At 45.9% G+C, this 23,125-nt stretch overlaps 1 protein-coding gene across 1 annotated transcript in view; it reads right to left on the minus strand.

Annotated features, from left to right (window-relative positions):
- Window positions 1-263: 263 nt before the first annotated feature.
- Window positions 264-23,125, minus strand: part of ALDOB (aldolase, fructose-bisphosphate B) — a 39,316-nt gene continuing 16,454 nt past the window's right edge. Inside the window, exons 3-9 of the mRNA XM_078659314.1 lie at window positions 19,912-20,123; window positions 18,898-18,952; window positions 13,590-13,750; window positions 4,824-4,907; window positions 4,101-4,275; window positions 3,425-3,624; window positions 264-676 (exon numbers count right to left, since the gene is read on the minus strand). Coding sequence (XP_078515440.1) covers window positions 581-676; window positions 3,425-3,624; window positions 4,101-4,275; window positions 4,824-4,907; window positions 13,590-13,750; window positions 18,898-18,952; window positions 19,912-20,123 — 983 coding nt within the window. The 3' untranslated portion in view covers window positions 264-580. The remainder of the gene's footprint in view (window positions 677-3,424; window positions 3,625-4,100; window positions 4,276-4,823; window positions 4,908-13,589; window positions 13,751-18,897; window positions 18,953-19,911; window positions 20,124-23,125) is intronic.

A 23,125-nucleotide genomic window follows, 5' to 3' on the forward strand; every position in this document is an offset into this window, starting at 1 on the left:
TGGCGACTAATTCCATTTCAGTGATCTGGGTTGAACCCGAGAATCATGCCTTAACACTACAAACTGCACCACAAGCATTTACGTCACAGTACCACCCAGGGCACCAGTAAGAAGTGTGGGCTGAAGAAGGAGCTATGCCACCTATCATCTTAGGATTTTGGAACAGTCTACCAAAATCAGATATAAGAAGTTTTACAAAACTCTGGTGACAAATGCTTTTTAGAGATAGAATTCAAAGAACAGACTGTACACTCAATTGTTAGTTTAAGGCTTTTGTATTTCCAGTTACGGTTTCACATTTACATTTGCATAAAATCAGTTGTGGCCTTTCAGCGCCCGACGGGTCCTTCATTTTCACATCTGAGGGTAGGGGAGATCCGGGCAAAGAACTGAAGAGGCGATAAAACTCGTTAAATGGGGAGCAAGGAGAAGGAACGGAATGGCTTTTCGAAGTGTGTGATCTTTTTCGCAAAAGTGGTTGTCGCACTATGGGAGAAGAGAGATATCTAGGGAAAAAATGGTGGGTGGGGGCATTGGAAAGAGTCAGAAGTTGCAGGAGAGGAGATCCAAGACGAGTCCCTTAGTAGGTGTAGCTGGCTGTGAAGAGAGACTGGGCTTCAGCAGCATTCGTTGTTCCGGAGGCGACATATTCACCTTTGGAGGCCAGGCTGTTAATCTGTGAGAGTAAAAAATGAAAATTATAAGAGCTGATTTCTAAAAGGAACATGTATCATACCCCACCTTACTATTTTACTAATCTGTGAAACTGGCCACATAAAACCATTGACTTCCCCCTACAGCAGGGGCTTTTATTTATGGGTTCTAGCATGCCATGGGAATGGTGGTAGGAAGGATGGGTGATTACACACAATTTGTGGAAAGCCCCCTCCCTCTGATCAGGAGAGCAGGCACAGTACATTGAGATGGCCTCGCCTCCAGGCTCTGCTCAAGTCTTTTGACGCCTTACGATGATGTATTAACAAGGTGTTTAACATTTCCAGTGAGACCACATATTGGGTATTGAAGAAGTTTACATACCCAAGAGAACCTGCTCAAACAGAGAACCAATTGATAAGGGGACCACTAGAGCAGAATATATATATATATATATATATATATATATATATATATATATATATATATACACACACACACACACACATACATATAAAAAGAGCAGAGGTTGGCACACATGCACGTACATATCATACCGGAAGGAAACCCATTAAAAAAAAAATTACACAAAAAGATGACTTGCCCCCGTTTTTAACTTATGACATTCTAGAGGGATATACGTTATGCAAAGAAGACTAAGGCGCTTCTCCTGCAGACTGACAGGATAATTAATACTATACCTTGATGCTACAAATCTAATGGGGCTGTCGAATTATTAAAAACCCTCATCGCATTGGCACTACAGATTCCAGAATGCCACGGTGCTGGCGACGCCCAGTAGGGCGGGAACTATGAATATAAATGAGCGCAATGAACTGTGCTGCTTTGTTTCAACAAAACGCTGCTGAGGAAGGGTTTTATATCAACCCGAAACGCGTCTGGCGTATTTTGTGAAGTTTGCCTTCGTACCGAAAGCCTGCTTGCATGATGTGAATAAATTAGTGAAGCCAAGATTCTCGTGTGGTCTCCTTCAAATTGGGTGCCTGCAAGGTTTGGATATATATATATATATATATATATATATATATATATATATATATATATATATATATATATATATATACGCACACATACATATAAAAAGAGCAGAGGTTGGCACACATGCACGTACATATCATACCGGAAGGAAACCCATAAAAAAAAAAATTATACATAAAGATGACTTGCCCTTGTTTTTAACTTATGACATTCTAGAGGGATATACGTTATGCAAAGAAGACTAAGGCGCTTCTCCTGCAGACAGACAGGATAAATAATACAATACCTTGATGCTACAAATCTATTGGGGCTGTCGAATTATTAAAAACACTCATCGCTGTATAGACATGATTTTATTGAGATTGATATGATCAACTCTTTTTGTATTGATATGTGGGTAGGGGTACTTGAACGATTATCTTTGTCTAATGAGGTTTTATGCATTGTCGTCCTGTTCAGTGTTTTGAATACAATAATTATCTTGATGTCAGTAAAATATGTATTATATACTATTTTTTTAATAGATGAAATGCTTAAATGTTTATGTGATAATGTTTTGTACTGTGTGAACACTGCCCTGTATATTTAGGTTTGCCACATGTACAATATTGAAAAAAACATAACCTCTCTGGGGAGAAAGAAGAGGCTCCATAACACTGTTTTGTCGTCATCTTGGATGTTTTACCATTAATGATCAAATTCAGGCCAGAATTACAGCCCTCATGTGGACATTTCTCAAGAGGCTGCTATGTTTTTTTAATTCAAGCGGATTGATTTTCAGGCTCCAACTCAGCTTGTTTGCTATGAAATTGGTTCTAGATCAAAGGCTTTAAACAGAGTCTCTTGATTTGGTGGTGGTGCAAAGATTAAAGATGCTATAAACTTACAAGCAAGATGAGGCACTAGGGTGCTGGACGTAAGGGAGGTCAAGCTCTAGACTACCCCCTAAATAAATGTGTTCCCCTTTCAAAGGTGACTACAAACACCCTTTTTATGAACAGATACTGAAGTCTGTTGTCTCATTCATGTTTTAGATATCTGAGGTTGTTGTAGTAAGGAATTTTCTTGAGACCAAACTCTGGGCCTGATTTAGATTTCGGCTGATGGGTTATGCTGTCAAAAAAGTGACGGATATCCTGTTCCCTGAAATATAAATCTTATAATATCCTATGGGCTATATATTTAATCAGACGGAATATCGGTTACTGTAGTGACGGAGTAACCCGTCCACAGAAATCTAATTCAGGCCCTCTGTTTGCTGCTATTTTATAGCATGTCTATCCCATCATTATAAAGTGCTGTTTTTCTAGATATTTGTTGCACTGTGAAGCTACATTTATGGTTATGTTTACGTTACAAATAATTTAAAAAAGAAAAGGCATATGCTCTACTTTTCCTAACGTAGGGATGCAAATTGAAAAACATCCATGGGTTCCTTATGGGAGGTGAATATCTCTGAAGGTCTTTCAGGTGTAGATGTTAATCAAGGGTGTCAAAAGAAGGCCTAAGAAGTCCAAATTTGTGTCTGGTTCTCAGGGTAACCACTGACTATGATTGCCATTTAGATGAAGATCCATGCAATTGTACCTAATATGGATAGCCTGAAATTCAGGCTTGGCTTCTGCACCTACATTTTACAATATTGTTCTAAATTTCACAATAATTATATATTTTTCAGTGTAAAGAGACTTGAACATTCATAAAACTATGGTTTGGTGCCACAGTAGGTGGTGGTAAGAGGGCAAGAAGTGATTGCCGGGGTCCTTTGTACCTTTGCTCTCTTGACAAAGGCCTCCTGAGAAGCCTTGAGGTTCTCGGGTTTCCCCGACCAGGCAGCAAGCGCAGACGCCTGTAGGGCCCGTCCGAAGGAGAAGGAGAGCTTCCAGGGCTTGGGGAGAGGGGCGCGATTGATGGCATTCAGGTTCAGGGAGGCTTCCTCTTCACTCTGACCTCCGGACAGGAAAGTGATCCCTGAAAGTTGAAAAAACAGAAGTTAGTATGACTGCTTGTGGTGCCAAGTGGTGGGTATGTAGAAGAGAAGGATGGATGCTGGAGAACGAAAGTGGGAGAAAACGAAGAAAACAGGTAGTAGACAAAGAAAGGTTTAAGGAAACATAAAGGTGAAGGATATAATGAAAAAGGAGAAAGAAAGAACAAGATAAATACAGAAGACAACAATGGAGTGTACAGAAATTATAAGACTGGAACACAGCTAGGACTAGACCATCTTCCAGACAAGATGGTCTGTGTGTTCAACCAATACAGAGCAATAAGATCCAAGAGGAGGGACTGGGTAGTGACAAATTGTAGCCCTCAGTGGTTGCGAAGAAAAGGATTGACACAAGAGTGGAAGCCGGAAAAGTAGCATGTGATGGAAAAGCAACAGTAGGAAGGGAGGAGGGCTTGAGGTCGATGTCAAGAGACTGCAAAGCGTGAACTTTAGTTACCTGGCACCGCCGCTGGGACAGTGCGGCTGAGGGCGGTGACTGTTGCCATGGCAACCTCTTCGGGGGTGTACCTCTTAGGGCAGGCCTGGCCGGCGGTTACCATGTTGGGTTTCAGCAGGGTCCCCTCCAGGTAGACGTGGTGGTCGTTCAGAGCTTTGTAAACTGCAGCCAACACCTAAGACACGGGAACCAAGCAGCGGCGTAAGAGGCTCAAAGTGCAAACATCACCAACCAAGGGGAGGACACTGCAGACTAAACCGTGACGTGAAGAGCGGAGCACAGACTGACCATCACTGAAAACTAATGAAGGGGGGTATCAAAGGCCCAACAATTACTAAAAACTGAAGATATCTTCACAAACTCAATCATTACTACAAACCATGGGAAGGTTCATGAACTCTAATGCTACTGAAAAGCAGGGGCAGGGGGGAAACCAACAGGGAGTGACATAGGAAACTCAAACATCAAAGACGAGGGTACGGTCACAGCGGACTGAACCATCAGTGAAAATAATGTCCTCAGCTCGAAACCACAGGTGTCCAACAGAATCTGCTGCATGTTTGTTCATGTGTATGTGTTGACACCATTGGGGAGCAGTAGTAAACAAAGGCTAGGCTGAGGCAGGACAGAAGGTTGAAGAGATATAGGTTGACACTGTGAAGACCTGATGTGGTAATCAAGGCGTTATCAATAAGGATAGTGATTTAATTAAGAGCAACCTACCTTTTCGGTGGCATACTGGCATCGCTGGAGGTCATGGTCCCCGTCGGGCAGAATCTCAGGCTCCACGATGGGCACCAACCCGTTCTACCAGCAGAAATCAAAGAGCGGTTAACAATGTCACTGGGTGAAATGGGAGTGACAGCCATGGTCCCATTCAGAAGGAGACACTAGAAAGGTAAACAGACACAGAGAGGGAAGGCTAGAAACTGAGCGAGAAGAGTGAGTGAAAGATAGGAAAACGGGTGAAACTATAGGAAAGAAATGCAAGAGAAAGATCCCAGGCTATGAAGGAGATATGTGGATACACAAGGGCTGAAAGGCAATTCAGTGTGTAGCACATGTACACAACAACCATAATAACAGAACACACTAACAACAAGCATTGGAAATGCAATAGGTCTCGCAGTAGTAAAGTTTGAGCTATAGGTGTTATTTATTTTTTTGTTTTTTATTTATGTGTTGGTTTTTCTAAATAGCTAAATTAATAGCTTTCTTCTTTACAAAGCCAATAGTTATAATTTTTGTAAATGTGACACCTCTAGCATTTGTAAAGCAACATGTTTTGTATTAACGGGACTTATATGTGACTTATATGTATTGATATAAAAAATCAATGGCTTAAAAAAACAATTAATAATTAATACGTAAATAAAATGGATTTTATTTTATATTGCCAATAGCTTAAAGTTTATTAAATATATTTAGTGAAGATGCTGTGGTTGCGCTGAGTGAGGGGTTGAGGGTGAGTGAGGGTGGGGGAGGGTGAGTGAGGGTGAGTGAGGGTGAGTGAGGGTGAGTGAGGGTGAGTGAGGGTGAGTGAGGGTGAGTGAGGGTGAGTGAGGGTGAGTGAGGGTGAGTGAGGGTGAGTGAGGGTGAGTGAGGGTGAGTGAGGGTGAGTGAGGGTGAGTGAGGGTGAGTGAGGGTGAGTGAGGGTGAGTGAGTGAGGGTGAGGGGTTGAGGGTGTGAGGGTGAGTGAGGGTGAGTGAGTGAGGGTGAGGGGTTGAGGGTGTGAGGGTGGGTGAGGGTGAGTGAGGGTGAGGGGTTGAGGGTGAGTGAGGGTGAGGGTTGGTGAGGGTGAGTGAGGGTGAGGGTTGGTGAGGGTGAGTGAGGGTGAGTGAGGGTGAGGGGTTGAGGGTGAGTGAGGGTGAGGGGTTGAGGGTGAGTGAGGGTGAGGGTGGGTGAGGGTGGGTGAGTGAGGGTGAGGGTGAGTGAGGATGAGGTGTTGAGGGTGGGTGAGGGTGGGTGAGGGTGGGTGAGGGTGAGGGTGGGTGAGGGTGAGTGAGGGTGAGTGAGGGTGAGGGGTTGAGGGTGAGTGATGGTGAGGGGTTGAGGGTGAGTGAGGGTGAGGGGTTGAGGGTGGGTGAGGGTGAGTGAGGGTGAGGGGTTGAGGGGTTGAGAGTGTCCAGGAAGCACATATGTTCGATAAATACTCCATGGTCACCCCAAAAGCATTTTAGGCCAATAGAATGGGTGTCTGATGGTCGCAAATCATAAAGTGATTGAGAAATCTACCTCATTTACCTAGTACCTCCTCTGCCTGGCCTCTACATGACAACGCACCCTAAGCAGATTGTAGCGCCTAAAAGCATCCTTGGAGAAGAGCATTAGTCATGCATTTGTAATATTTTGGCCACATTTCAAGAGCTATCGGCAGCCTCATCTTCAAGCCCTCATAAACCAATGAACACTCACTAAAGCGTATAACTCTCGGTTGCAACATTGGGGGGCTGTACCCTAAGGACACCCCAAAGTGAAGCAACCACGGCTTCCCTTTAGCCAAAAAGTGTTGCCTCAGTGCGGTCACGTGACCCACCCACTTCTTAAGAAGTCAGAGCAGCCTCGTCGCCGCCAGTTCCCCTTCCTGGTTGCTGCAAGCCTCAGGTAAGCGAGGTGCAGGCTCGCCCACAGCTTGGGATGCTGCCCGTCCTCGCCATGTTTATTTCTGTATCTAGTGCCGACTTTTATAGTTAGCAGGTTTCAAAGCGCTGCAAAGGCTCTCAATTTCAAATTAAGAGACTGTGAACTAAGAGAGTGTGAACTTAGTCTATAGTGACTGTTTATGTGTGCAAGGAAGTCGAGTTATTTTCTTATCATAAACAATCGAACTTTTAACCTGTTGTATTAGTGGGGGAGGGATGGAGAGCGGTTGGACAGGAGAGGGGAAAGAGTTAGACGCGAAGACAGAGGAAGTGAGAAGGTGAGTATCTAAAGGAGTGCATTGGGTGAAAGGAGTGAGATGACAAACAATGAGTGAAGATAGAAGAGAGAAAGAGAAAAGGCACAAAGGGAGGAAGAAAGAAAAGAGCAAAGGAGGGTGAGGGGGCGTGGAAGAAAGAGAGGTGGGTTTGGGGACGAGAAAGAGCGCTGCGGTGCTTCTACCCTGACACATCTGCGCTGGAAGCACCACATAGTTACTCCCACGGACCCGGAGTCACATCTGTGGACACCAGCAAACATACACACTGTTAACTCTTTGCAAAGCCCGCAGTCTCCAGCCAGCCGCAGCTCCTTACACAAAATGCCTCTAGCTTGGAGTTGGAATGGTCAGTCTTGTAAACTCCCTGGTGGCATCTTAAGGAATTTTGGACCCTGGGCAAGACATACTTTTGAGATCCCTGCGCGGTGCAACTTGTACTTTTATTATCCTTTTTGTGCGAATTCAAGCCTGTATGGTTCCAAATAAAGTTTCCGAAACTGTGGTCGCTGAAAAAAACAGCTGAAATATGCCTTGAGTGAGGCGCCAAGATATCCTTAAGAAATGTAAAAGGAGCCTGGGTCAGAGGTACACAGAGGAAAGCAGAGAGGTTTAGATGCAGAAATAGAGGCGACATTGAGAGTAAGTTCACTTTTCCCAGGGCGGGTAGGGCGGATGAGCTTGCATGGTGGGGGGACGGGGCAGTTGCCCAACTTGCCCAAGCTTTAAACTGTATCTGTCATCTTATCCACGATATAGTGCCGAGAAGCATTCTAGAGGGGGATGGTTTTTTTGGGAGAGAGAGAGAAAGAGAGAGAAAGAGAGAGAGAGAGAGAGAGAGAGAGAGATATGGTGGCAGGGGATTCTTCAGAAGGGGACTGGTTTCAGGTTGCCGGTACGAACGATGATTTGAAGTTAATGAGACAAAGGATAAAGGGTGGGGTGAGGGGGAAGCATCGTATCGCAGGAAAGGCAACGCATTGGGTGGAAAGAGTTAAGACATGCACTGGCCAAGACATTAAAAAATAAAATGTGAGTCAAAGAAAAGACAAGCATGGAGTCCAATGTTGTGAACTGCGCTAATGCAGCAGACACAGGATGCTTTTAGATCCACTGTTAGTGCTTGGAAGGGGCCGTCGGAGGCACACGACACGTTACAAATGACTTGGCATTACGGAGATTTAATTTCCTACCACAATTTCTGCTCAAGCTGTGCAAACACTTGCTCGTATGTCAGATCCAATGAAAAGAAGATATTACAGGTTCCGGAAAACATTCTGTTCCGGAGGACAGACCCGATATTCACAGTTTAAGAGCCAAACCATGAGCAAGGAGACCGTCTACAAGTCCTCAGCCAAATTCAAGGCTGCATCACAACACGAGTTAAACATGCTGAACGTACCTCCGTGGTGAGCAGAGCCCCGGATGTCCCTCTCTCTGCCTGCGTTACTCGACTGTGTGTTGTTGCCAGAAAGCATAACGAAAAAAAAAAGGAGGGGAGGGGGGAGGAGAAATGCGTCTCGGCCGGAGCAGGGGGCGGAGCAGGGAGAGCGGGCTTTGGAATGTAATTGACACGGCCGGCCGGTCGTGAAACTGAAAGCATGGCCGGCCGGCCGTGAAAGCCTTTGATGCGGCAGGGGAAATGCGAGACGGCGGGAAGGGGAGGGGGCGGAGCGGGTAAACAAAGACGGACGTGCACGCGCTTTTAAGCTCAATGCGCATGCGCATTGAGCTTAAAAGTCACGGGCACTGCAAGGAATCGCCACGATTCCTTGCAGTGTGGATAAAGAGTGGATAAGTCCCAATACTCTCGCTTGCTCGATGCGCATGCGCATCGACAGGCGAGACCTAATAAAAGATGGCTAGTGAGGAAGGCAGAAAAAAAGAGATGAAACTAGAGCAGCAGCGCAGATCCAGAGAGTGTACGTGCATCTCTGGTGTGGGTTACGTTGCTGTTTGTAAAACCAGAAAAACTAGTTCTCACATCTAAAATTAGCCATCATCTGAGCAAACTCATTCATCTCTCTCGGCCTCAGGTCCTGCATTAGTCAAAATAGGAATTACTTAGAAAGTAGTATGACCATCAATTGCAATAGATACACTGAATACAATGTCTCCCTCTGAGACCTCAGTTTGAAAATATTTGGGGGACATGGGCAGGGGGTGCCTTTCTTTAAAGTTGGCGACTGCTCCTGCTCACCAGTCTTCTGCTCTGTAAAATCTCTTCTCCAACAAGGTGTCACCTGTCACTACACCAAGACGACCTACAGGTGATTTGAGTCTGTTCAGGAGACACCAACCTCAAAAGTTACATGTTTCAAACGTCTAAATTAAAATTAAACAAACCTGAAGAGGATGGATATTGGAATGTGATTTTCTGAATTTCCTTTCTCATCACTGTTTGATCTAACACCACATTCCTGGTCTGGTGTTACATATGCGAGTGTAGCACCCCACCAGGAGCCTTCCCGGCTCAGCCCTCTGGTTTAGCTTGCCATCCTCACTGACCCACATAGAAAGTTGCTGACAACACTTGTCCTTCAGAGTAGCATTTTTCAGGGAACCCCAGCATTAATGGGAAGTATCTAAAGCGAAACCTTGTGAGATGAAAGCATTCACATTTTGGTTCCACCTACCAAGGCACACAGCAGGGGACTACGGGTCAACCAACTTCAGCTACCAGCGGAGTGAAGCCTTTTCACTAGTGCACATGCACCTATGAAAGTAGTACACTTGAGAGTCAGAGCTCGTCTCTGCTTTCATTTCATGTAGCGTTTTAATTTATTTTTGCAACAGTTAATATTTCACTTCAATGAAAAATATGCGCGTCATCTTTACGTGGCAGAATTTTCACTTTAATGACTTTTTAGCATTATAATTCATGTTGTATATGTTTGTAAAAATTAAAATAAACATCTCTTACTAGCCAAGGCCCGACTAATTGGCTTTGGCAATGCGTGTTTTAAATGTAATTGAATTTAAGAGTTCCTATTTAAGTGCAATATAAACGTACACCATTTTGCGGCTAGTGTGGCTGAATAAGGTATGCGGTACGCAGACAGGCTCTATCCTCACCACCCGTCTCCCCACCCCCCAGGGCCTGGCTTCACAGTTGGTTTATCCCTGTAGGCCAGTGGTTCCCAAACTTTTGACTCCTGAGGACCCCCACTGAATCACTACTGGAAGCCAGGGACCCCCAAGAAATTTGTACGATATACATTTCAAAAGTTAAAACAGTAATTCGCAAAAAATACACAAAACAGTACACACCAAGCAAATAAACAAATAACTAAAGCGTTTATTATTTTATATTGAAAAAATATGCAAAAATCAAAACATTTCAAAGGGACGGATGGTGCTGCATCTCGGCGACTAACTTTTCAATGTTTGGTTTTATTTCGGAAAGTTGAATCCACCGGTCTGATTCTACGTTTTCCAAACGATTTCTGTATTTATTTTTTAGATACATAGGATCTGAGGAAGCTTTTTGACATAAATATGTGGTGGGGAAAGGAAGTAAAACCTTAACCTTAATACAGAGATGTGGGCCTAAATCTATTGTTTCTTTGCTCCCCATGCCATTCCAGCTTGAACCCAGCCATATGCAAATCAGTCCTGACCGTGCCCCAAATGGGAACCGTCCAGTCCGAACTGCCAGGCCAGGTCCACCCTGGACTGGAAACAAGCATCCTAGGACCGGTTTCAGGGTTTCGCCCCTCATAAGTCAGGATGGAAGCTTGACAGCACATATAATTCACCCAAGGGTTTATGGAAAGTGGGCAAATGGACAGCAGCGTGAAAACCCTACTGCTGATCCTGGCTGCATCTATTTTAACCCGCCTGCCAAGTAACGGTAACTGACACTCTGAACATGTGCCTTTCCCCCGCAGCAGCCATAGACCCCAAAAAAAACATAATTCAGCCCTGATGCGCCATTTTCTTGCTCATTTTCTTGGTGTAGGTGAGAAAGCCATGCCAGAAATGACGCACTTTCATCTTCTTGAGATCGGACACTGATTTTGTGAGGTGCAGCCTATGAAGTTATTTTAAGTGCATTTGTGTACCCGTAAATTAGCACAATACAAGCAAAACAGATTAGTAAACCCGGTGACAGTTCTCCAGTTGTAACATGAGGTACTTAATTCATTCATGGCAGACAAGTACTTGGCATTAGTGGCAGGCTTTTGGTTTCTGCCTATTCAAGGAGTTTTTATTTCATGAGCTATGAATGACAATTATTCAGGAATGGCAAATCTACCTCAGTGACTGAGTCACCCATAGTGAGCGAAATAAAAGTCATGGGTTCCATTTATTCAGTGATGGAGCGGGGCGGAGCAGGAGGTAGATTAAATAGACTCTCTTAAGTGTGTTTATTAAGACACACTTTTAGAAAAAGTAACTTGGATTTTTATAGCATTGTTCACTTTCACTTTGATGAGGCTGATGACATAAAAATGAAACTCTTTTTTAATGCGTGTGTTCGCTTTAAACTTATGCGTATGTCATCAAGGCAGGGTTGTGTATCCTGTGGGGAAAAGTACTTTAGTTTGTGAAGGGATGACAATCACGCTGCAACCGCTTTGGGTAAATATGGTTTTCGGAATGATGCTTACAAGCATATTGATTGAATAATGTGCCATGAATAAACAGTGTTAAAATTAAATAATTTGGACTATACTTCTCGAGTGCAGCTACACTTTCCATGAAACCAACCCTGTCGGCAGAAATGATCATCACTGCCACTAGCATATAACAAGCTGATCGCGCATCATGTTTGGAATCAGACATATCAACAGGCTGCTGCTAATTCCCCTTGTGTAGCCATAAAACACTCGTGTGTTTCTTTTTGATTTCCAGGGTGAAGCGCCCTCCTGCTGGCCCGTGGTGCCAAATGCTGCTTAGCCTTGAAGCAAGAGGCACAGCTGTACTCTGCATTCAGGGCAGAAAGTGGAGAGGGGACATTGCGCCGCAAAACGCTCTGGGGCTGGTATAAACACAAGGGGACACAAACTGCTGTGTGAGCGCGACTCAAAGGCAGGCAGGCAGGCTGGCAGCATACAATAATAATAACTAAGGAAAATCACCCTTCAGCTTGCACCAAAAGCTGAGGCGTGATTGGCCAGATTTTATTGTGGTCTTGCCTGCATTTGCGTTGTCATTTACAGCTCTTGTGGCGCATGGGCGTTTTGTTTTTCTATGACCGTTATGATGGCACTCGAGTTCCGCGGACCACAGTTTGGGAAACTGCTGTAGGCGAATGCTGCGTTACACCACATCCGCCGCCCTTCTCCAAGGCTTCGCTTCTTCCTGCACAGTTGGCTCACCGCTCACGTGACCTTTTCCCTCCACTTATTTACTCCCCGGACCTGTTTTTCCAGAGCTCTGTTTGCTCTTGCTGCCTGTTTTTTCGTTCTTTTGCACTTTGACCCACCTGCTGCAATATTGCTGGCTTTACGTTTTTTATGTATCTGTTTCCAGGCGTTTCCCTATCTTTGGCCTTCGATCAATGCAGATTGCTGGCTCTTTCAACGATTCTGCACAGGTCTGTACAGCGTTCACGGTTTTAATATCTATTTATGCTGCATGTGCATGAATATTGTGGCAACATGGTTATGCAAAACAGAAAGGAACTTTCGCAAAAAGAATGTTGCAAGCAGAAACTCGATACTGGAAGCGACAGCTGAGGCAAAAACATGGCCTATGAATTCAGACTAAAGTGGAATTAAATTTTGTTTCCTTTCGACTCTACCAGATTAAATGTTGCCACTTGTGCATTTTTCCTTCCGCCAGAGCTTATTTATTTCTACACATCCATGCAGCCACTATCTGGCAGCAGGCAATAACTCAACTGGCACTGCCCACTTTACATTTAATCACCCTGTATCCAGCCTATGGTCGGACTCTATGGCAGAGATCCTGTTAATTCAGATTCCACAAAGTGCTTCCTAAAATATACTTGAGATAAAGTGGTCAGGCCTCAGCTGAGACCCTCCCTAAAAAAGAGTTGACATTCTGCCCCAGCCTGGAGGATGCCAAAGCAGCATCTGCTGAAACTGACAGGTTTCATCAAATGGAAATGGAAGTGACTACTCCTGCACCTGAAGCCAAGAGGCCACCACTGGCCACCATTGAAAGTGCTTGGTCTAATCTCCATCGCATCAGGAGTCTGTAATCCTGCCATGAGAGTGATGCTCAAGGTGAAGCCAAGTCAGGAGTCCCAGGTCTTTAACCAGAGTCTGCTGGTGGTTGCCCCAGCCCATGGATCTGTATCTGATTAAAAGCGGACACGAATACATGAAGAGCTGCGTTAAACACCTGTTCACATCTGTAAAGCGTAACATTCTTTCAATCTACGTGTTTGCTCCTCCACCAATAAGGCAGTTACTGACATGCTTCCTCTGGGTCCCCTTCATTGAGATTTGGGGTCATATTAGTCTTCAAATGAACAGGAGAAAGGGATCAATACATCAATAAACTTCATGAAAAAAAGGGTGGATCTGTAAAGTGCCACGCGCCCCATGGAATCTTCCTGGAAAGTGCCCCATCCAGTCCTTGTAGCTGATTTCTATTACCTGTTGGCAGATACTGGCATAGCGTGCCAGCACGTTGGCGTTCTCCTGGATGGACAGCTGTGAGGGGCAGGAATCTGAGATCTTTAACACACAACGCCACTTCGCAAAGTCGGCCCCATCCTTCTTGTACTGGGCACAGCGTTCCGACAGCCCATCCAGTCCTGGAAAAGGGGGAAAACATGGCGCCAACATTAGTATGGACACGGCGGATGTACGTTTTTTTTTTTTTTTAAACACAGCGTAGTTAAGTGTGTTGACTCCAGTGTCCGACCACTAAGGGGCAGATTTATGAGGAAGTTTGTGTCGCTCTTCCACCACGCTTTGTGGTGCAAGAGTGACGCACAACCAAAAGTCAGATTTTTGAAGCTACCAAAGCCACTTGTGTGGCCCTGACTGGATCCAAAACGCTGGATTAACGCGGCGCAGCTGTGTTGCATTACTCTGCCCTGGGAAGGCATTCCACGGACTTTATGTGGGTGTTTTGATGCATTCCCAGATTTACACAGAACTTATAAACCTGGGAATGCTCCAAAATCTTACACCTTCCCAGGGGAGGAGTAATATGGAGAAATATCTCTATTCTCCTCGTTTCTTCCTCTTTTCTATGTGTGCTGCATTCTGCCGCACACATATATGGAGGAATATGCCTCCCAGGATTGTTTCGTGCAGAACGGTTCCCCTTCCTGCAAAAAAACAATCCTGCATGCAACACAGTCACCCTTGCACGATGGTGCACGGGTGCCTGCGTTGGCGCTAGGCAGCTAAAAGGGCACCAGTGCTGGGGAAAGGCAGGAATGTGTCGTATTGCTTAACCCCCTCTACACTCGTGACGAGCTCAGCTCGTCATGAGGTACGCCTCTCGTACGCTCATGACGAGCTGAGCTCGTCATGTAACGCGGACTTCCGCAAAAGTCAGCGCACAGCGGGAAAACCGCTAGCGCGCAAGGTGTTAAAATATGGAGCATTCTTGCCCTATCCCTGCCACGCATTGCAGCCCAACACGTTGACTTACTGTGCTTTGTGACTTCCCCATAAATATGCCTTTAAGGACCTCTAAGATTATAAAACTGAGCCCATCATGCTTTTTAATTAGCCCTACATGGTAAGAGCTGCATTTAATAACAGCAAAAGCAGACATCCAACATAAACGTGCATGCTTTGGTTAAACCAATAAGTGAAAAGGGCCTTATTCAGAAAGGATGAGGTGAGCAGATGTGCTCTCTGGGACTCTAAGACGTAGATGGGGTGCGTGTGTTAAAAAACTCAGCACGAAATGCTGCGCTATGCTGGAAGCGAGCCAAATAGGCAAGTCTCTTATACGGACTATGTACGTAATGCTTGCGCTGCTTCTCCATTGGACCAGCACAGCTGAGCTGGCACCTCACCCCTTTGGAGTTCTAGAAATCTTCAGTGTAACGGAGAAACTACACAGATATGACTAAAATGCGGCTTTCCCACCACAGGTTAATGAGACGATAGCACTTAACTGATTTCTTGGATCTAGTGTCTGAAGGCAACATGGTCGCCCTCCAGGACACCTGGCATAAAGGTTTGTTACAGACATTGCACTGATGGAGTATCAAGTCCTGATTGAAACCAAGAAGAATCCCACTCTTATATCTGCATTCAGACTCTGCCAGGTACTGAGCTTGCATCTTTCCACCTGTCTGTGGCTCTGGGAAGAGGCTAAGATGGCACCTCCTAGCTCTCGTGACACGCAGCCATGGCCACGTTGGCAGTCTGAGCAATGAAACTTATTCTTCCACTCTGCTATATACTGCAATTCGTGGCTTCCCAGATGGGTTAGAGCCATATAAGATCTCCTGAGATTTCAATTTTACAAAAGATGAACAGAATATATACTTCTATGCCGAAGTGCACACAGCTGGGACTAAATCCTGCCCTGACTTACAATGATCCAGGGAACAGCCCTAGACTGGCTCAAAGATTTTCCTTTTGACATGACCCAAATGGATTCTTTCAGCACCTTTCAATCAAAGATCCTTTCTCCGGGCAAGGGGGTCTCCCAAGGCTCCTCCTTGAGCCCCTCTTTTTAACATCTACGTGGCACCTATAGCCCAGACAGTTACCTCTGTAGTTTGGAAATACTTTCCTATGCAGATGACACCTCGTCATCTCCTTTGGGCATGACATAGAAAATGTCAAACACAGATTCATCACTTGCATGAAGAAAATTGCTACATGGATGAACCTCAACTGTCTTCAGTTAAAACAGAGATTCTTCTATTTGCAAAAGCTCAGCTAAATTGGTCGGTTGAACGGTGGCTGACTGAGCTACGCCCTGTGCCTTCTCCTAGTAGAACCACGAGAAATCTAGGTGTCCTACTTCAAGAAATCCTATCCATGAAGGAGCAGGTTATATCCACTCCTGGTACCTGTTTTGGAACTATGGCCGTCTTAGCAAAGTATTTCCGTGGCTTCCGTTGAAATCGAGGAGGACTCTTACTCCAGCATTAATAATTAGTCGCTTTGACTATGGAAATGCCTTACTACTAGCGTGAAATGAATCCCTCCTTTCCAAAATGCAGGTCGTCGAGAATACTCCAGTCGGCCTACTTAACAAACTGCCGCCAGGCGTGCCGTCGGATCCTTTGGGGGCCAGTGAAGGGCTTTAAGCAATCAGGAAAAGATCCTTGTTCAAATTGCTTTGCTGACCCATAAACCTTTGACTGTCAAAGGCCCAGTATACCTACAGGAGACACTCACCTTCTACTGTCCTGGCTGAAACCTAAGATCTTAAAACAAATTGCTGCTATGTCCCTGCCGTATCCGTACGTCAAGATACGGCGGCCAATCCTTTCCTTATCTTTCCCCTACCACTGGAATAGGCTACGCTTATACATTCGCTCATGCACTAACTTCACAAGTTTTAGAAAACATCTTAGAACTTGGCTGTTAGGACTATATGAAATGCCAATGAACATAACATAACATTGCTCCTCATTATTCCAGTGTGTCACATTGAAGCATTTATTTCTCTTCGTGCCCCAAGTTACATTATGGTTATCATTAAACCTGCATCGATCTCTGGTTTAGTTTACAGCAGCGTCCTTGGCAGGTAAATAATTCTCTATGCCTCCTCCTGAGTTAATCATTATGTGTTGTTTTTACACCTGTGCTCTCTTAGCAAGTTGGTTTTGAGTGGGTCCTCTGAAACCCAGTACGCTTCGTTATCACATTGCATCCACCTATCACAGAGATTGAAACCCTACGCAGGTTTCTGGGTTTTGTAGCGTAAGCGCGACACTGACCGGACACTAACTTGAAGTGACCAGACTTGGCCGCGCTTGCTTGCACCATGTTAGTATCAAAAGCTCCCTAGTCCAACTCAAATGTGCTATCCCTTCAAACAAAAGATGGGGGTCAAAGAGGATAACGAAGAAGCAATTGATGATTAGTGATTGCTCTTGAAGGCCAGCGTTGGCCTTGGAGTAACTGTCCCCAATCCAGCACCTTTACACACAACAAACTAAAAGAAGCACAGAACCATAGCACTAGTGCTGGTCTGTAGCAACACGCCTACTGAACAGCTGCACCTTACACTACCAACCCATCTCAGATAGGTGGGTAACCTTGAATCAAGGATGTAACCATTGTCCAGACAAAGTGAGATCTGAGCTTTGTGCCTGAGAGCAAGTTAGACATGGAGCAATGGTTCAACCACCAGCAAGAAACAACGGCCAGTTCCACTCTAAGGGTCGAGTCAGCACTTAAATGCCCCTGTTCGTGGAAGAGTTTCAGGAAAATTGTTTGTCTGAGAAATCCGTCTTTGGAGGAGTGCCCTACTAACAGCTATTCTCACAGAAAAACTAAGCCTCAGGGTGGAATCAAACTACATCAGTTTCAGGAAAGGCCTGAAACCTGAACTGCCCCAGCTCATTTTCACCAAACTTCACATCCTCGCGGGTACTGAGTGATGAATGTTTGGTTAAGGTCCCCCTTTCACTAACTAAACTGGGCCGACCTATTTTTCAAATCGGACAAATTGTAGCTCCAAAGTGCTCAGAAGTAACCAAATTAAGACATAAAGCAGCCTATATAAACTCTGAATATTGTAAAAACTGGGTACATTGGATATTTGTTAAAAACTGCAAAGAAATATTTGCACTCCTGAGCCCTTTCATTGTTCCTGATGTAAGAGCTTCTGCTAATGTTCCACTTCTAAGAACTTCAGTTATAGGAATATTCCACTTGAAGAGCTCTCACGGAAAAATCCCCTTCTGAGAGATCCTTCTTATAGGAATGTGTTATTTGTAAAATCTCCTGTTTCGTGAACAACCTATTTCCTAGCACCCCTATTACTGGGCAACTCTACTGTACTTAAGATGAAGAATTATTGCGCTTTTAAGTACATTTGCTCCATGTATATTCCACTTCATAAGAGATCATCATTATAGAAACATTCTATTTGCAGGAGATCCTGTTCTATAATTACTAAAGAACAACTCTACTTATGGCGGAGAGGTATTGCACTTCTAGGATAATTTGTTCTATCTATATTCCACTTCTGAGAGATGTTTAATGACTATATCGCTACTGAGAGGTCAGTTTTATAAGGATCTTTTCATTTTACAAACTTTGTAGAAATAGTCTACTCGTATGAGGTCTAATTATAGTAAAACCTTTCTTCTTAGAGTTGTCTTTAAGGGAAAACTACTTCTTAGAGCTTCCTATAAAGAAATAGGTCTTCTAGGGGCTTCACCACTTCTGAGCGATCCATTTAATGATAAATCTTCCACTTTCTCATGCTTCCTCGAAAGACTAGTTTAACTCTGGGAAGTCTTTTAATAGACACATTCTACCTGTCAGAGCGCTTGTAACAGAAACACTCCACTTGTAACAGTTCCTCATCAGAGGACAATTCTTCTACTTATTAGAGATTCTTTGTTTTGATATTTCTAACATCTTTTATTACAGAAAACACTGCTCCAAAGAACTCTCATTACAGGAAATCTGAGAATCGGTCATTCAGGCAAATTCTTGAAATCCCCCTTCAGAGTTTTTTTTATCACAGGAATATTTACCCTGTCAGAGTTCTTACTTAAATAATAGTCAATGTTTAAGAATTCCTACTGTAGAGATAATAGTCCCTATTAATAGTCCCTATTAATAGTCCACATTTCTAAAGCTCCTAATTAGGAAAGTTTCACTTTTTAAGATTTTAAGTTATGGGACTGTTCTCATATTGCGAGTTATATGATCATGTCACTTTCTAAAACGCTTGCCTTTGAACAGACTCTGGTTCTACAGGTGTCATTGAGGAAAACAGGTGAAAGAGAATTCTTACCTTGCACCGTGGTCTCACCATCCGTCCCGGCCAACGCTGCTGTGCCTTTATCCACCTGTCAAGAAGTAGGAAAGGTTTAACATCTGGATGACCACAGTAATTACATTACTTTGTAAAACCTTTGAGGATGATTTAGCGAAGGGGGGTAAGAGAAGATCTATCAAAAAATAGAAAGTCCTCCATTCGCAGCTCCCGCTGCTCAAGACACCCAACCGGTCAGTGGTAGAGGTCTGGTCATCAGAGACAAGCTCCAGAATTCCCATTCTCTCCTAACAGGGATTTAGCTTGGAAGAGTTCAAACACTTAATGGCAGAAGCCGGACTCTTTGGATGAACGGATTGGAGGGAAAGTCAGATGTTTCACATGGGAAGATCCCATGGAAGTCAATGACGATAAACCATTTGAGGAGGGTGTTTGAGTCATGAAAAGAGGATGATCGTATTCAAGTCACAATAGGTATTTGGCTTGTTGGGTGGTAAATGTGATTTAAAGGAATGGAGAAGTGGAGAAGTGTGGCTCACTGGTTAGAGGAGGCAGACCTGGAAGCAGAGGTCAGCCCGGGCCCAGGGTTCAATTCCCGGCTCTGCGGGGTCTTGAGTCCTAAAATGTCCATGGACTCGACAATTCTCGCTCCGGTGCCTACTCGATTCACGGGTTCACACTCTGCGACTCTGGGCAATAGCTTGCTTAATCTCCACAACGGCCCCTCGCGGCGGGATGCCTGGCTTTCACCTTGCGGATACCCTGCCGGGGTTATCTCACAGGGGAATACCAGGACGGGTTCCCTAAGCAAGCGCTTAGAAACCGCTCGGTGATTTGCGCTATATAAATTCCTGTACATTTACATTTACAATGCGACACCCATCAAATAAGGGTATGTTGACTTATGTGCATGAGCTAAGAGTCCCAATTGCTTTTGATAATGTTACAGAAGTGCCCATGAGGAACATTGTTCAAGAACTTGTGGGTGAAACCACTTTCCTTCTTGATTGGGAGAGGGTTAGTGAAGCATACCTTAATCCCCACAACGATCCCCTTCTCTTTGATGACTTCTGGAAACAGCTTGCCGTTGCTGGATTTCTGGTACATGGTCTCGTGGAAGAGGATGACCCCTCCGATGCTTTGGCTGATGGACGGGTCAACGGAGAAAAGGAGGTCGCGAAAGTAGCGCCGATTCTCCTCTGTGTTCTCTACGTTGATCTTCTTGAGTCTGCTTCCCATGGTGCCTAGAAGACAGACCGCAGATTACTGTATGTATGTACTGAGCTCCATGCTTACCACAGATTTCACTCCTTCACCAGGCTCAGTGCCCCTTCTTTGGCTGTGGATTCAGACACATACAGTGTGAGACACTCCAGATGGGGGGAAGAGGGGAGGTGTGAGGGGGCACTCAAAGGCCCTATCCACCCACTAACTCCTGCACCTCAGACTCTACACACTCAAAGGTCCTATCCACCCACTGACCTCCCGCACCTCAGACTCTACACACTCAAAGGCCCTATCCACCCACTAACTCCTGCACCTCAGACTCTACACACTCAAAGGTCCTATCCACCCACTGACCTCCCGCACCTCAGACTCTACACACTCAAAGGCCCTATCCACCCACTGACCTCCCGCACCTCAGACTCTACACACTCAAAGGCCCTATCCACCCCCTGACCTCCCGCACCTCAGACTCTACACACTCAAAGGCCCTATCCACCCACTGACCTTCTGCACCTCAGACTCTACACATTCAAAGGCCCTATCCACCCACTGACCTCCTACACCTCAGACTCTACACACTCAAAGGCCCTATCCACCCACTGACCTCCAGCACCTCAGACTCTACACACTCAAAGGCCCTTACCACCCACTGACTCCTGCACCTCAGACTCTACACACTCAAAGGCCCTATCCACCCACTGGCCTTCCGCACCTCAGACTCTACACACTCAAAGGCCCTATCCACCCAATGACCTTCACACCTCAAACTCTATACACTCAAAGGCTCTTACCACCCACTGACCTCCAGCACCTCAGACTCTACACACTCAAAGGCCCTATCCACCCACTGACCTTCACACCTCAAACTCTATACACTCAAAGGCTCTTACCACCCACTGACCTCCTGCACCTCAGACTCTACACACTCAAAGGACCTATCTACCCACTGACCTTCACACCTCAAACTCTACACACTCAAAGACCCTTACCACCCACTGACTTCCTGCACCTCAGACTCTACACACTCAAAGGCCCTAACCACCTACTGACCTTCCGCACCTCACACTTAACACACTCAAAGGCCCTATCCACCCACTGGCCTTCCGCACCTCAGACTCTACACACTCAAAGGCCCTATCCACCCACTGACCTTCACACCTCAAACTCTATACACTCAAAGGCTCTTACCACCCACTGACCTCCAGCACCTCAGACTATACACACTCAAAGGACCTATCTACCCACTGACCTTCACACCTCAAACTCTATACACTCAAAGGCTCTTACCACCCACTGACCTCCTGCACCTCAGACTATACACACTCAAAGGACCTATCTACCCACTGACCTTCCGCACCTCACACTCTACACACTCAAAGACCCTTACCACCCACTGACTTCCTGCACCTCAGACTCTACACACTCTGCCTCGTTACCCCTGAACTCTGCCTATTCACCTACAGACTGATCGAGTTTCTTGTAGAATCCATTTCTTCACAGACTGTTCCTCTCAAGCACAGACTCCATCTGTTCTCTTGCAGGGGCCACCGACCGCCACAGACTGAACCTCCCCTACAGGAGCCATCTACTCCCACAAACTGACCCTCACCTGCAGAAGCCATCTACTCCCAGAGACTGACCCTCACCTGCAGGTGCCATCTACTCCCAGAGACTGACCCTCACCTACAGGAGCCATCTACTCCCAGAGACTGACCCTCACCTGCAGGTGCCATCTACTCCCAGAGACTGACCCTCACCTACAGGAGCCATCTCCTCCCAGAGACTGACCCTCACCTACAGGAGCCATCTACTCCCAGAGACTGACCCTCACCTGCAGGTGCCATCTACTCCCAGAGACTGACCCTCACCTACAGGAGCCATCTACTCCCAGAGACTGACCCTCACCTACAGGAGCCATCTACTCCCAGAGACTGACCCTCACCTACAGGAGCCATCTACTCCCACAAACTGACCCTCACCTGCAGGTGCCATCTACTCCCAGAGACTGACCCTCACCTACAGGAGCCATCTACTCCCACAAACTGACCCTCCCCTACAGGAGCCATCTACTCCCACAAACTGACCCTTACCTGCAGGAGCCATCTACTCCCAGAGACTGACCCTCACCTACAGGAGCCATCTACTCCCACAAACTGACCCTCACCTGCAGGTGCCATCTACTCCCAGAGACTGACCCTCACCTACAGGAGCCATCTACTCCCACAAACTGACCCTCCCCTACAGGAGCCATCTACTCCCACAAACTGACCCTCCCCTACAGGAGCCATCTACTCCCACAAACTGACCCTCACCTACAGGTGCCATCTACTCCCAGAGACTGACCCTCACCTACAGGAGCCATCTACTCCCAGAGACTGACCCTCACCTACAGGAGCCATCTACTCCCACAAACTGACCCTCACCTACAGGAGCCATCTACTCCCAGAGACTGACCCTCACCTACAGGAGCCATCTACTCCCAGAGACTGACCCTCACCTACAGGAGCCATCTACTCCCAGAGACTGACCCTCGCCTACAGGAGCCATCTACTCCCAGAGACTGACCCTCACCTACAGGAGCCATCTACTCCCAGAGACTGACCCTCACCTACAGGAGCCATCTACTCCCAGAGACTGACCCTCACCTACAGGAGCCATCTACTCCCACAAACTGACCCTCACCTACAGGAGCCATCTACTGCCACAAACTGACCCTCACCTACATGAGCCATCTACTCCCACAAACTGACCCTCACCTGCAGGTGCCATCTACTCCCAGAGACTGACCCTCACCTACAGGAGCCATCGACTCCCTCAGACTGAGCCTCACCTACAGATGCCATCTACTCCCAGAGACTGACCCTCACCTACAGGTGCCATCCACTCCCAACAACTGACCCTTACCTACAGGTGCCATCTACTCCCAAAGACTGACCCTCACCTACAGGAGCCATCTACTCCCAGAGACTGACCCTCACCTACAGGAGCCATCTACTCCCAGAGACTGACCCTCCCCTAC

The sequence above is a fragment of the Lissotriton helveticus genome, chromosome 1_1 (genome assembly GCF_964261635.1).
Source record: "Lissotriton helveticus chromosome 1_1, aLisHel1.1, whole genome shotgun sequence".
Lineage (NCBI taxonomy): Eukaryota > Metazoa > Chordata > Amphibia > Caudata > Salamandridae > Lissotriton > Lissotriton helveticus.